The 15,701-nt window shown below is 37.9% G+C and overlaps 1 protein-coding gene across 5 annotated transcripts in view; it reads left to right on the forward strand.

Annotated features, from left to right (window-relative positions):
* Positions 1 to 15,701, forward strand: part of Sulf1 (Extracellular sulfatase Sulf1) — a 651,379-nt gene that overhangs the window by 417,205 nt on the left and 218,473 nt on the right. For all 5 annotated transcript variants that reach the window (XM_069831559.1, XM_069831564.1, XM_069831560.1 and 2 more), the window contains 2 exons: positions 3,863 to 4,203; positions 13,526 to 13,765. In XM_069831559.1, coding sequence (XP_069687660.1) covers positions 3,912 to 4,203; positions 13,526 to 13,765 — 532 coding nt within the window. In that variant the 5' untranslated portion in view covers positions 3,863 to 3,911. The remainder of the gene's footprint in view (positions 1 to 3,862; positions 4,204 to 13,525; positions 13,766 to 15,701) is intronic.

The raw sequence follows: 15,701 nt of genomic DNA on the forward strand, positions 1-15,701 counted from the left end.
GGTTCGCGGACTCTCCTCGTGTGATTCGAAAGGGGTCCGAGAAACCAATGTGTGTTTTCAAATGCTATTTGAATTAAGTTTAACTGACTTTTTTCATATTCTTGAAATATGTTTTGCTTATCTCAGACATTTGGGACACAGAGTTTAACAGGAATGAGATCGCTTAAAGCAGAGTTTCTCAAACTTTTTTGAGGTGGGGACCACTTTGTTAAGTCAGAACAGTTTCGCGGACCACCTTACTCTTGTTCCCTTCGAAAGCAAATTTAGCATTTGTGTAGCATATTTTAATACCAGTATACTTATATTTTAAAATAGAATTAATTAATTATAATACTTTTGTAATCTATCACCACGGCATGGCGCGTCCTCAGGTTGCGGATAGAGGAGACGGCCTCCGGATATGGAGGGTAGCTGCGAATATATTGAATAAGCAGTTTTAATATGAATAACACTCGGGAGGAAATTAAACGCAGAATAAATATGGGAAATGCGTGTTATTATTCGGCTGAGAAGCTTTTGTCATCTAGTCTTCTGTCAAATAATCTGAAAGTTAGAATTTATAAAACAGTTATATTACCGGTTGTTCTGTATGGTTGTGAAACTTGGACTCTCACTTTGAGAGAGGAACAGAGATTTAGGGTGTTTGAGAGTAAGGTTCTTAGGAAAATATTTGGGGCTAAGAGGGGTGAAGTTACAGGAGAATGGAGAAAGTTACACAACGCAGAAATGCACGCATTGTATTCTTCACCTGACATAATTAGGAACATAAAATCCAGACGTTTGAGATGGGCAGGACATGTAGCACGTATGGGCGAATCCAGAAATGCATATAGAGTGTTAGTTGGGAGGCCGGAGGGAAAAAGACCTTTAGGGAGGCCGAGACGTAGGTGGGCAGATAATATTAAAATGGATTTGAGGGAGGTGGGATATGATGGTAGAGACTGGATTAATCTTGTTTAGGATAGGGACCAATGGCGGGCTTATGTGAGGGCGGCAGTGAACCTCCGGGTTCCTTAAAAGCCAGTAAGTAGGAGTAGTATTAAGTAATACTTTTGTAATTATATTTTTTGTAGCCAATCACAAGTAACTTATAAAAAATTCTGTGCATTGTTGATTCATCACTTGCCTGTTAGCAGTTAGTTGTTTGAAATCCTTCTTATGTGGTACACGCTAGTAGTTGTCCATGTCTCTGTTAAATAGTGCCCATTATAAATAATGGAAAACTGGCTTCGATCCGGATCTTTGAAAAGAAAGGAACATGATGATACGCTTCATTTAGGTAGTGCTAATAGTTCAGAAGCAGTGTGTGAAAAAATATATTAATTATAGTGCCATTAAATAAATATCTAGTACTATTAGTAGCTATTCAAAGAAAAAATACTTTCGTAAATATGACAAGAGTTATTTGGAACTTGGATTTAGTTGGTGTGGCAATGAAAGTAAACCAAATCATTGGTGCGTTGTTTGTTACGAAGTGCTTTCAAACGAGTGTGTGAAACCTGCGAAATTGAAACGGCACTTAGAGACGAAACACGCAAGTGTAAAAAGTAAACCTGTCGGATTTTAAAATAGACGGAGTGTAAAATTTCTTATATCGTCATATGGAAAAACAAGTAAAAAAATAGTGCAGAAACATGCCCGATTTTCAACAAGTAAAGATGCAATTTGGCAAGTTCTATTATTGATGTACGACGTACAGTACATGCCCATTTCAATGTGCATACTGGGTGTCGGCAAAAATATTAAGAAAGTTATTAATGCATGGAAAGGTTCGGTCCTTTATTGTCAAATCGGATGGTCCCTGGCTGGGTTACATGCGCGGGACCAGTTGTGCAGGGAAACGCCACATTCATTGTACTTTAAATCCCTATTTTGTTGCTGAGTGTTGAGTGGAAAGTAGGTAGATGGGTAGAGTAAACAATTTCATAAAAATTAGTCCTGGGAGAAAAAGTGAAAGTCGATTACCATGTGTCATTTCCAAACTCTGAGATTTCCAGCTGTAGTGTGATACGCAATTGAATTTTACTTTTTCTTCTGTCTTTTTTGAAGGGACTACAAGGGCAGAACTCGAGACCACAGGTGGTCCGCGGACCATAGTTTGAGAAACGCTGGCTTAAAGAACTACTGTTGGCTTGCAAGTCTGATATTTTTAGCTTTTTAAATTTCTATGAATTTCAGTTTTCACCGTACAGGGTAAGATTGAAGCACCAGTAAAGAAATTAAAGTTCTGGTCTTTGTGAGCTATCAATCGAATATTACATTCATTTTCCACACTTATTCACTTTCTAGCAAGAAATGAAGGTGGACTCTCGTCCGATATTGTGAAAATATATTATAAAAATTCTTGATTCATCGACATTAAAGGCATTCCTTCAATGGAATAAATAATTGGATGAAAAGCCCGTTCCTTGTAACAAACATAGTTTTCCCTTCAAAGAAGAAGAGGAGCTGTTAGAATTATCTTGTGATTATTGCTTAAAAATCCTGCTTCCTACTGTAATGGGCGTTCATTTCAAGTGTGTCATGACGTCACTGTTGATGAGTCAGCGATTTGAAACGAGTTTCAGCTTTTATGTCAGAGAAGTTGCCTATTAATCAAGGCGTTCAATCTGAACTTGAGAACGTGTACGGTATAACTTGGCGGTCTGTAAAGTCTGTGTGCTACCATAACCTCTTTCGAACTGTGTTTTGCGCGGGCAAGTCGTACGCAGGGTATTTGTTATCATCGGTTGCATACGGCAACATTCCACAATACAAATCAAATGCTCCGTGTCCATGTTCACCGTCGAAATTAATGCCAACAAATACGGAAGTAATCGTCTTAACCCTCTCCCCATATCCCGACAGTAAGGAAAAAAACTCACCTCAGTACATGTTTCGAAACAGTTCACATTCCTGCCACTACCGGCGTTGCCGTACGTATCGGTAAGTGCTCTTTAGAATGAACACCGTACTTTCTAGGCAACTTCTCTGGCACATAGGTAATACACCTCTGCGGAAGTGTAAGAAGATTGAATTTTCTAGGCACATTGATTAGCCACAGGACGGCATACAGCGAGCCATGACACACTTTGAACTGAACACGCAGTATAACAATCCTGTTGCAAGCTTGGTTGCATGCACAACCTCGACCTGTGAATTCTTATGTTCCCCGAATTGCAATAAAACTCTTAATTGCATTAACATCAACATACTTATGTCAGTAGCCTATATATTTTTCTCTTAGATTTTCCTGAAGAACAGTAATATAGAAGTCAACTTAACGAGGATGGTTGAGTGGAAGAAAAGGCCTTACTTTCTTAACTCTGCAAGAAAAAATAAAGCATTATTATTATTATTATTATTATTATTATTATTATTAATACCGAAAAGTTGTTTTTAGTGCGGCATTTATCTGTCCATATGCCTGTATCCATGTATGGTTTCTAGTCTTGAAGGACGTTGTGCACTTAAACAATCTACGAGATAATTGAGGAATGATAAACTTAGAATTAGAATTAGCCCGTAGAATCCCTGTAGGGCAAGGGCCTCTTGGCTGGCAAGGTGGCTATTCTGGCATTCCCGCGTAGCCAGTTCGGGAAAGATCCTCATTCTTTTGATGCTGCATCTATCAGTAGTCTCTACTCTCGGCGGTCCTTGGCTGTTGCCGTCCAGTTGGATCCAAAGTGAAGTTTCAGATCGTCCGCCCATCTTTTTTTCTGTCGGCCTACGCTCCTTTGTCCGGTTCTTGGGTCCCAGGCTATTGTTTTGTACGCCCATATGTGTAGTAGGCTATTAATACTTTACTTTTAATTTACAGTCGCTTGTGGAATTCCTATGGAAGTCAATCTAAAGTGACACTTAACTGTAATTTGTTTCTTAGATTACCATGACGCCCGCTCCTCGCAAGTAGTGCTCCTGGTGGACGCAGGATGGCACGCGAGGCGCTGCCGGTGCTGGCTGCCGTGGCGTTCTGGCTCATTGCTGTGGGAGTGTGCTCGTCCAAGCGCCTTACGCACCTACGGCACCAGCAGGAGGATCTGTCGACAACGGACGATGTGTTCGCGCCCCAGCGCCGCGGGTCGGCCGACCGCTTCGACTACGTGCAGCGCCGCGGCGGCAAGCTCAAGAAGCACCAGGTCCCCGTACAGCCCTACGAAATCCCCAAAGAGAGGAAGCCTAACATCATCCTGATCCTCACAGATGACCAGGACGTGGAGTTGGGTGAGTCGCGACTATGTGATACACATGTTAGATTTATATCTTCACGATGCTCAGGATCTTTAAGGACTGGTTTAATAAAAGTACATTAATTTTTCATAATGTGGTTTATTAATTTTTACAATTTGTGTTACTGGTATGTGCAAAGTGCAATCAATATATTTCCGAATTACACTTGTATTTGTTGTAATTGCGCTTGTCACTGAAGATCTTTACTTCCAAGCCTGTTGAGTCAGTTAAACAAGGACCTATTGCAATTTTTCGTGGAAGCTCTCCATATACGCCTTATGCCTAGTCTTCTGCTCTGCGTTTCAAGTGACACATTTAGTACAGATTCCAGGCATTCCTTGGTTCTAAATAACTTCTCCGTTTCCCATGTCCTGTATGTTGCCTACATTGAGGAGAGTCCGGGAACTTATTGATCGCCCTTTGTAGAGCAATACAATACAATAGAATAAGCGCGAACTGAATGGACATAAAATAAAATGTGTTACTTTTAATGGGACTGGATAGTGATTAGTGGTCAGAAATATGATTTTTCATCGTGTCTTTAAAAAGTACAAAACTCACACACACACACACACACACACAGATACATACACACACAGATATACAGTATGTTAATAAAGTATGGAATATTGTTAATAACTTTATACATTTATTTTATGAAAAAAAAAAAAAAACAAAAACAAAAGTTGTTGGAGATATCTAACTAAAAGTTATGACTATGGTCTCACAAAAGTATTAATTCATGTACAGGCACCCTATATTAAATTTTACATAGCCTATTTGAAATCTCCATTCAATTTTACATACAAATAGAATTTGACTCAGCATAAATGGTGAATACTCTCTTGTAAATGTTATGGTTCTTCCAAGTGCTTTTATTAATGTAACCACTGTTGCCAACATATCACCCTACAATCTCGATAACTTTTCAAAAAAAAAAGTAGCTAAATCTCTCGAAAGTTTGTTAAAAAATCCCCAGAAATGTCGCTAAAATTTAATAATAAATATCACTAAATAAAACTAAAAAAAAAAAAGTATACATATGCGGAGAAAAATATAATTTCCTCGTCGTCACCCTCTTCTGCGGAGTCTGGTTGTATTGTTGACGGCTGTGATGTTGAGGTGGAAGGTTTGGGAACAACTGATTGTGAATACACTACGCTTGATCCAATCATTGACACTACACTTTCTGGCAAATTGTAAGTGTGGAAATTTTCACCCAAGCGTTTGACCACAATTTTTTTTTTTTTTTGTGAAACCTAACATTTTTTAAATCTTATATATTAAAATAATTATTAAAACCAGCAAAAACTATAGTCCAATTTGCTTCACACGAACTGTTGGCACAAAATTCCAAAACTCAATTGCCACAGGTCGGTTCGGAGTGGAAAATCTCCGCGTTGCGAGGAAGAACCAAGAATTAGTTGCACTTCACGACTCGTCAGGTGACAATCAAAGTTGCCGCCGTTTACGGGTGTTGGAGCAGTAGCATTGAGAGAGAGACCTAACCCGTGAGAATCATTGAATCAGCATCTTTCACCCCTGATCACTGATCACAAATATATGAGATCAGGGCTTTCACGTATGAATCATTAGACGACTCAGTCATGAACCCATGCCTCTTCTAAAACTAAGAAGTGCACGACTTCAGTTGAATGTTTTAACTTAAAAGAAAGGAAAAAGTGGAAGAATATAAAAATCAGCAGAAAAGTCGCTAATCGTATTTTACAAAATTTGTCGCCGAGACTGATACAAAATTCCCTAGATTTAGCGACTTATCGCTAAATATGGCAACACTCAATGTAACACAAAATAAATGTGTGTATTCATATGGAATAGGGCATGAAACAAACAAAACAATAACATAAATCAACAATGACTCCTTTTCAATCCTGAGTTTAAAACTGTTCATCATGTTTATTTGCCTTGATTACTATTTTGTATCGCGTTCGTAGAATACAGCCATAGACAATGCCACGGGAGGTTTCGATTTTACCCAGAAATTTGAGCAACTACATTACGATTGCATTTATTAGGACTGTTTCTGTACTGACGCATATTGTTAAATAATAATACTTATATTGAATTTACTAACTCCTTCTATTTCATTGTCTGACATTGCCTTCGCATCCTGCTATATGAAATGCATGGTAGAAATTAATTATTAATGAAACACCAAAATTAGACAGAAATTTTAAGGTTTAACTTTATATTCTTACCTGGGCACTTTTATTTAATAACAATATTGAAGAATTTTCTTGATTGCTTCATATGTCTTGAAATTTCTAATTTGTTTGAACTATAGATGGGATAAACTGTTCTTTTTAAGAAACAGTTTAGACTGTAACTGTTTCATGAACAAAACTGTTCCAAAATAACAGTTTAAAAAAATAGTTTCATAAGAATATGTTTACAACGTGAGTGCCAAGTGTTCCAACTAATCTCTCATCTGCTTTGGGAACATGTTTCAAAGGCCTTGAATCGTCTTTAAATGAGCTGTTCAGTGTATTATGACAATGAAAGTCATTTTTCGTAGGTTACTGTTAAGGGTACAGTAAATAACTACAATTCAAAATAAATCGATTTTAGTAAAAATAACGCATATAGGCCTAAGAGAGTTTAATAACGATGACATTAACTGATGATATTTTTCGCGGTATATTAATAATTAACATCAACATCTAGGTTATTTAGCGTCTGAACGATATAAAGGTGATAATGCCGGTGAAATGAGTCCGGGGTCCAGCACCGAAAATTACCCAGCATTTGCTCGTATTGGGTTGAGGGAAAACCCCGGAAAAAACCTCAACCAGATAACTTGCCTCGACCGGGATTCGAACCCGGGCCAGCTGGTTTCGCAGCCAGACGCGCTGACCGTTACTCCACAGGTGTGGATAATTAATATTATGTTAGGGCACCATGAACATAATCTCCATCAATGGACAGCTAATAAAATATCAGATTTATTAGGCCTTAGGGAATTTGATTCGTACAATTAAATTGCGCGATCTTACATAGGCTACTGTTGCACGAAGGCCGTGTGGAACATAATATTATATCTACTTTCAATTGGAGGTTAATGATAGCGCTACATGTGGCATTTGCAGACAACAAAGAAGAGGAAAACTGTTTAGAAATTGAACTGTTTAACTGTTGGAACCATGTGGAACGTTGAAGTGATCACTGGAGCAGTGTAACATTCTGGAACAGTTGGAACAGGTTATATCACGAAACAGTTTCAATTGTGAAACAGTTTCAAATAAACTGTTCCAGCATTTTTTTTTATACCCATCTCTAGTTTGAACACGGAATTAATTGCTTTAAAACCATCGCTTTATTTATTTATTTATTTATTGTTGATGTTAATGCGTGTTATCTAGAATATGCCATTAGGAAAGTTCAGGATAACAGGCAGGGTTTGGAATTGAACGGGTTACATCAGCTTCTTGTCTATGCGGATGACGTGAATATGTTAGGAGAAAATACACAAACGAATAGGGAAAACACGGAAATTTTACTTGAAGCAAGTAGAGCGATCGGTTTGGAAGTAAATCCCGAAAAGACAAAGTATATGATTATGTCTCGTGACCAGAATATTGTACGAAATGGAAATATAAAAAATTGGAGATTTATCCTTCGAAGAGGTGGAAAAATTAAAATATCTTGGAGCAACAGTAACAAATATAAATGACACTCGGGAGGAAATTAAACGCAGAATAAATATGGGAAATGCGTGTTATTATTCGGTTGAGAAGCTCTTATCATCCAGTCTGCTGTCCAAAAATCTGAAAGTTAGAATTTATAAAACAGTTATATTACCGGTTCTTCTATATGGTTGTGAAACTTGGACTCTCACTCTGAGAGAGGAACATAGGTTAAGGGTGTTTGAGAATAAGGTGCTTAGGAAAATATTTGGGGCTAAGCGGGATGAAGTTACAGGAGAATGGAGAAAGTTACACAACACAGAACTGCACGCATTGTATTCTTCACCTGACATAATTAGGAACATTAAATCCAGACGTTTGAGATGGGCAGGGCATGTAGCACGTATGGGCGAATCCAGAAATGCATATAGAGTGTTAGTTGGGAGACCGGAGGGAAAAAGACCTTTAGGGAGGCCGAGACGTAGATGGGAGGATACTATTAAAATAGATTTGAGGGAGGTGGGGTATGATGATAGAGACTGGATTAATCTTGCACAGGATAGGGACCAATGGCGGGCTTATGTGAGGGCGGCAATGAACCTTCGGGTTCCTTAAAAGCCATTTGTAAGTTGTAAGTTAATGCGTGTTATTATTCGGTTGAGAAACTCTTATTATCCAGTCTGCTGTCCAAAAATCTGAAAGTTAGAATTTATAAAACAGTTATATTACCGGTTCTTCTGTATGGTTGTGAAACTTGGACTCTCACTCTGAGAGAGGAACGTACGTTAAGGGTGTTTGAAAATAAAGTGCTTAGGAAAATATTTGGGGCTAAGCGGGATGAAGTTACAGGAGAATGGAGAAAGTTACACAACGCAGAACTGCACGCATTGTATTCTTCACCTGACATAATTAGAACATTAAATGCAGACGTTTGAGATGGGCAGGGCATGTAGCACGTATGGGCGAATCCAGAAATGCATATAGAGTGTTAGTTGGGAGACCGGAGGGGAAAAGACCTTTAGGGAGGCCGAGACGTAGATGGGAAGATAATATTAAAATGGATTTGAGGGAGGTGGGATATGATGATAGAGACTGGATTAATCTTGCACAGGATAGGGACCGCTGGCGGGCTTATGTGAGGGCGGCAATGAACCTTCGGGTTCCTTAAAAGCCATTTGTAAGTAAGTAAGTAAGTTAAATTACTATTCATAGCAACATGTCCGTTTTTATTTCATTGTCTGCTTAGGAGGAAACAAATCAAAATTGATAATATTAAAATTATAGTTTTGCAATGAAAGTTGGCTATGATTGGTTCAAATTCAACGAATTTTAACACTCAATTGGTGAATAGATACTTGAGTGAAATAGCTTTACAAATCCAACTCCTACGTTTTCAGCGAGTATGACACAGATATTACGATCTCTGACATTGTTTAAAATGAGTGGGCTGTTGTTTATTATGAAATGCGCTTCTACAAGTTGGTGGTAGCCAAGCATGAAGACCGGCTGCATTGTCAATGGCTTTCTTCATACTTTTTGCAAATCTGTTTACGTTCCAGCTGCTTTTGATGACCACAAGCACATTCTGAAACCGGTCGTGTCTTGTGAAGCACCTTCGAGTGCATCTCAACAGCCATACTTGAGAAACAAAAGCGTCATGCATGCTTCAGGAGGCTTTGAAATACTTTCATTGTCACTACATGGTCACTACAACAGCCTGCTATTAACAATGAAGAGGGCGCTTTGTTTCTAACATGATTTGACTACAAACATTCCCACGACCACAGTTGCAGAATAGAACGTCTGTTTGCAAAAGTATCCTATGCCTATGGCTTCTGTAAGACATCAATAGATATTTCACGCTGCAGGTTCGGCTTCAAATCTCAGAAAGTTTAAGTGGACTTTATGACAACGTTTTTGAAAGGATTGCTGAAGAATTATTTTTATACTTATCTTCGCTGTTATTTGGTCTTGATGACATTGGTTATGCGTATACCGGGAACGGAAGGTTTCGCCTAATTTTAGGTAATGATACTGCTATTACCTAACTAGTTGCGTAATGTAAAAGTGCATTTTTGTGTTTTGTTGTACTGATATGTTGCGATATGAAGTATTTAGCTGTAGTCCCGACGCTATTATTTCCGGCGTGACTCCGCCTCTTTGCTTACGTCTTAGAAAGTGAAGGCTCTATAAAATCTAGGTAGGTAGTATCGTTCGCCATTTTTGTTCTTACTTTGCCGAGCTACCATACGAGGAATCTATTTGCCACACCGTTAAACATTATCATGTCATAGCTTCTATGATAATAAATCAAACGCAATGTAATTCAGGAAATAATTGAGCGGCAAATAACGTCTTCGTGTGCTTTCTGCGAACGCCAACGAAAGAGCTTAAAATGGCGGGCGATTATATTAAGTATTTATCGAGCCTTAAGAAATGAATCAGCGAATCACAAGACGCACACGTTTAAATGTAGCCGACCTGCAACGCAATTGGCTGCCGGAAATTAGAGCGACGGGACTATAGCTACAACAACGTTGCAATGAAAACTGAAAGAAAAATAACCGTTAAAAAAACGTTAGACCCGCACTCATTGTTGCCTTGTCAAATAAACACAATAATATACATTCGGTGAAGTCACTTTCATTGTAGCGGTTATGAAATAAATTAAAATATACCTGCAGGCAATTTTAATAATAGATAAATAATAAAATAAAGGCAAAAAAGCATTTATTTCGTAAATTAGGCATTTATAATAAAAAAGGCAGAAAAGGGAAACATAAAACTTTGACGTTTCAATCACAAAGGTATAGGGGAGAGTTGGGTAGTATCGGACATCGGGTAATAACGGACAGTGAGTTTCTTTCATCTACAACCAGATGATAGTATCTGAATGACATGGTTACGTTTCTGTGATGACGTAACCACGTCATTCAGGTACTACCATCTCTGGTAGATGAAAGAAACGCACTTTCCGATATTACCCGATGTCCGATAGACCTACTACCCAACTCTCCCCTAATTCGTACTGTACAGATTTTCGGATAAATCGCAATATAGCGAACGCCAGTAGGGGAAGTTATCCCCACCCACATGAAATGTGTATTCGACACAACACTCGCCTATCACGTAGAGTGTCTGATCACACTATAAGAAGAATCAGTAGGGACAACTCTTGTCGGCACCTTTGATGTTGTTGGTACTAAATTCAAGCTCAGTAAGGTCTAGTTCTCAATGAATCCAACTATGTCGCTAGTATCAAACCACTATCAAAATATTAGTAAAATATTTATTTATTTATTTATTTATTTATTTTATTTATTCAGTAATACGAATAATCTTGTATGTATATTATCTATCATTAATATTATGTCGCTAGGAAGTCAAAATACTTATATCCATTGTTGACGTTTATGTTCGCACTTCACCGCAACGGACGCCATGATGTATTATGTTGTACTTGGATCAATTTTACCAACATAAGGCTCAAACAGTGACTTGAACGTTAGCGTCAATTAGTGAATATTTTCATGATGATTGCATACGGAAGTAATTAATGTTATGGTTATATTGCCATTCCTTTGCCTCATGTCTTTAAAATTGTTAAAAGATGAGTAATGAATGTTTTCAGTTAATATTAACTTATGGCAGCCCTGCGTAGATGGAGATCCATCTGGTGGAGGTTCCAGATAATACACCCGGTTTCGTGACTCAGAATTTGTTCCCACGAAATGGCTTAGGTGTATTTACTGTATGTTCTCTATACTGTGGTCTGATGAGCTAGTAGGGGAAAAGTGGAAGGGGTCGTGGGCGGAGCTTCTACTTTCACTATATTGCGATTTGCCCAGATATTCTTTCGGAACAACTGGATAATACCCACGGCAGAGCAATGTCGATAGTCGACGTTACTCGCTGGCCACTAATCACCAGGCCGTACCGAGCCGTGCCAAACAAAACACAATCGAAATGGTGGTAGTAAAATTCGCGACTATATTCTTAAATAATTCACTGCATTAGTCAAGTGCAAGACTTCTGGCTTCTGTTGCATTCAAACAATTATAAAATACGATAATTTGATCCAGGGAGCATCCGTTTTCGATGCAAAGATAATTTGTTTGGCTTGTTTCTTAAATAAAATTACAAAATGGCGTTCCTGTGTTTAATATTTAATAAAAAAAGAAATATAGCAAAACTGTTTTGTCTCGAGACTCTCATCTAAGTCACGTAATAGGTTACGTAATCTACTTCAATATATTTGCGCAAATATATTTTGTAGCTAACAGTGGTGCTATCTCTCAGTAATGTTCAGAACGAAGGAGGTAGAGAGAGAAAAGAAACAAATTTCTCCCTCCAACGACGCCACACGCCAACGTCGTGTTCTTATGTTGGCAAGATTGTGTATTTACTTAAATTTGGTGCTAAACGTAACGGCACGGTTCAAAGATACCGTGGGAATTCTCCAGTTTAGCGTTTCTTTTTCAAAATGAAGATAGATTTAACACATTTAGGCCCGATTGTATAAACCATTTAATCTTAGATCAGAGGTTAAATTGATCCTTGTTTCAGCTGAACTTGGAATTTTGTGTTGTATAAAGTCTAATCTCAGATTAATTTGTCTCAAACTAAAGTCAACTTTGACTGAAGAAATTTCTCCGATTAAGTTAGATGATCCAAGTTCAGTTATTTCTTTTCTGTTTGAAATACACGAGTGACAGATTGTGCAAATAAAATATCCATTATTATTAATATTAATAGATATGATAGGTACATTTATATATATTTCTTTCAATTTCTTGCCTTAATACACAAACAATCTTATATTTTATAAGGCTCTATCGTGTTCAGCAGTATCAAATAACATAACCTATAATTATATTATGTTTATAACAACCATTAATTATTAACGGATATGATAGGTACATTCATAAATTTTCAATTAACTGTATTACTAAACGAAAATTGTCGTTTTATAAAGCTTTATTATGTTTAGCACTATCAAACACCATAACATGATAACAACTCGGAGAACAGTAACCTTCTTCTTATTGTCAGCCATTATTTACATTGCACAAAAAACCAGTGTCTCCAACAGAGTGTACGGAAAGTCGCCAAAAAGTAGTTGTAAAGTCGCTAGATTTCTCATTATCGACAAAGAAAGATTAAATTTTGTCACTATGGGGTGCTAAAAAGGTCGCTAAATTCCTATTTAAGCAATATAAAAGTTAAAAGAAATTGTTGTTCAAAAAGAGTTAAAGTCGCTAGATTGGCAACACTGAACAAACCTGTCCGCGCATCACGTTTTTCACCTGTTTATGCGATGTTGCCAAATCCTTTTCACGTGAACTTAGATTGCATTTGAACCAAGGTAATTTGATCGCAGGAAAGTTTTATACAATAGAAGAAGTGTCTGAACTCGGTTCACTTTTCGATCTTCGATCAAAGTTGATCTTTAGTCAGGGAGATTTATACAATTGGGCCTTAAAAAGGCATTCTGCCAAAGTTCCGGTCTCTGGTTATCAGACTCGTATTGTGATATGTACTAATACCGTAAATAACTATAACACACTATGTTTCTGTGTCAGTATAACTAATGTTGTTATATCGAATGAGAAATGAAAGTATTCTCAAATAAACCCAAGAGGGAACACTGAAGGGATGCCGTTGCCGTGCAGGGTCGCTGAACTTCATGCCGCGGACGCTGCGTCTGCTGCGGGACGGCGGCGCCGAGTTCCGGCACGCGTACGTGACGACGCCGATGTGCTGCCCCTCGCGCAGCTCGCTGCTCACCGGCATGTACGTGCACAACCACGAGGTCTTCACCAACAACGACAACTGCTCCAGCGCACACTGGCAGGCCACCCACGAGACGCGCTCCTTCGCCACCTACCTCTCCAACGCGGGCTACCGGACGGGTGAGTGACCAGTTTATACCTTCCACCCTAAAAATCTGTACATCAAAAGAACCCAGAAAAGTAAAAGTAGAAATACGTAGTTGATAAAATAATTAGTGCAGGTGTTGAAAGTTGCTGGTCGCCATTTTCATTTACAAATACAGTGAAACCTCTCCTTGCGGACACTCCCAAGATACGGACATTCCTCATATACGGACTGATTTTTATGTTCCAACGGAAATAAAATATAAATAATGATAAATTTAACTCTCGTTTACGGACACTCTCAGACATGGACAAGGACAGCTGTTTCACAGTCCTGAAGCTTGTTTTACCTCCTGACTGCGGATATAACTTGGATTTCAAAACCTAATATGTTACAAAAATGAAAAATTTAATACAAAAATTCCTTAACATGAAACGGGTGGATAAACAAAGTCATTAAATTTAACCTGTCTGATGGGTCCAGGTTTCCGCGATCGCGAAACTGTATTCGACACATGATAAGATTAGTAAGATTATTCTCTTCACTTCAATCAATTCTGTTTCGAGAGACATGACATCTGAACGTAAAGGTTAAGTTGAAAACTGTAACTTAAATTACAGTACTGCATAACTGTATACTTAAAATAAAACTGCATGGCACAGTACTCTATTTTCCTTTTTCGGTCTTATCTACTGTAGATCAAAGTTGCAAAGAATTTGTATTTAGAATTAAGCTATAGTAATACATTTCATTTAAAGCGTGAAGGGATACATAATCCACAATACAAATTTACTGTTAGATTGGAGAGCCTCCCTCCCAATAAAGGACACCTCCCAGATGCGGACAGATTGTCACGTCCCTTCGATGTCCGTAAATGAGAGGTTTCACTGTAGTTGAAACACGCATTGCAATGCTTGAATCAATCTTCTTGTGCTTCCTGTAAGTCACCAAGAGATGTCAGCAGCTTGACAAGCACTGTAGTGTGAATACAATATAATAATAAATCAAACTCAGGAACAGTTTTATTTCTAATAAGAAAGATACAAATCCAATAACAACAAACCGTTGTCAAGGAGAGCTATAATTTTCATGACCCACTCTGTTGTGTAATGAACACAGGCATAGGCCAGTCGTGAATGCAGAACTCAGAGCCCTACAGCACAGAAAAGAAGTGATCGATAACGATTCCATCTAGTAGCCAATTTAAAACTAAATGCATTTATAAAGTATAGTAGACTATACTCCAGGACCCAGGAGGTGGAAACTGATTTGTAAAAATTTAAATATATAAGAAGAAAAAAAATTCTTCCTTTTACAGAACAGATATTTTAACGATTGAACCAGAGCTTGTTAACCTGAATGTTACTTTTAAAAATAATTACTGAAAAACAAACATATCTTGAGATGTTTTATAGGCCTACGAAGAGTGTAGAGAAGTTTTGTAGTATGGATATTCTTGTACGGTATGTTTTATACAAGGAGTGCTTTATGTGGATTGTATTTCTACCATTCACTTCTTCGGTAGTTTTTGCTCTAAATATTTAATGCGAATTGTTATTACAGGTATTTTTCTGTACCGCATATGTTTTATATGGGATATTCATTCGCGAAATGTTTTTGAAAAAAAGGTTTTATACACTTATTTTATGCCGAATGTTTACACGTGATATTCTTACACCAGATCTTTTGCACGTGACGTTCTCAGATGAGATCTTTGTACGTGAAGTTCTTAAATGAGATCTACAAGAGATGTTTGTAGGGATATTTACACGAATTGTTTTACACGATATGTTTGTGCGTGATTTTCTCACAGGAGATGTTTATGCGTAATGTTCTTACACGAGATGTTTGTTCGTGATGTTCTTACACGAGATGTTTGTGCGTGATGTTCTTACACGAGATGTTTGTGCGTGATGTTCTTACACGAGATATTTGTGCGTAATGTTCTTACACGAGATGTTTGTGCGTGAT

This window comes from Periplaneta americana, chromosome 7 (assembly GCF_040183065.1).
Source record: "Periplaneta americana isolate PAMFEO1 chromosome 7, P.americana_PAMFEO1_priV1, whole genome shotgun sequence".
NCBI lineage: Eukaryota > Metazoa > Arthropoda > Insecta > Blattodea > Blattidae > Periplaneta > Periplaneta americana.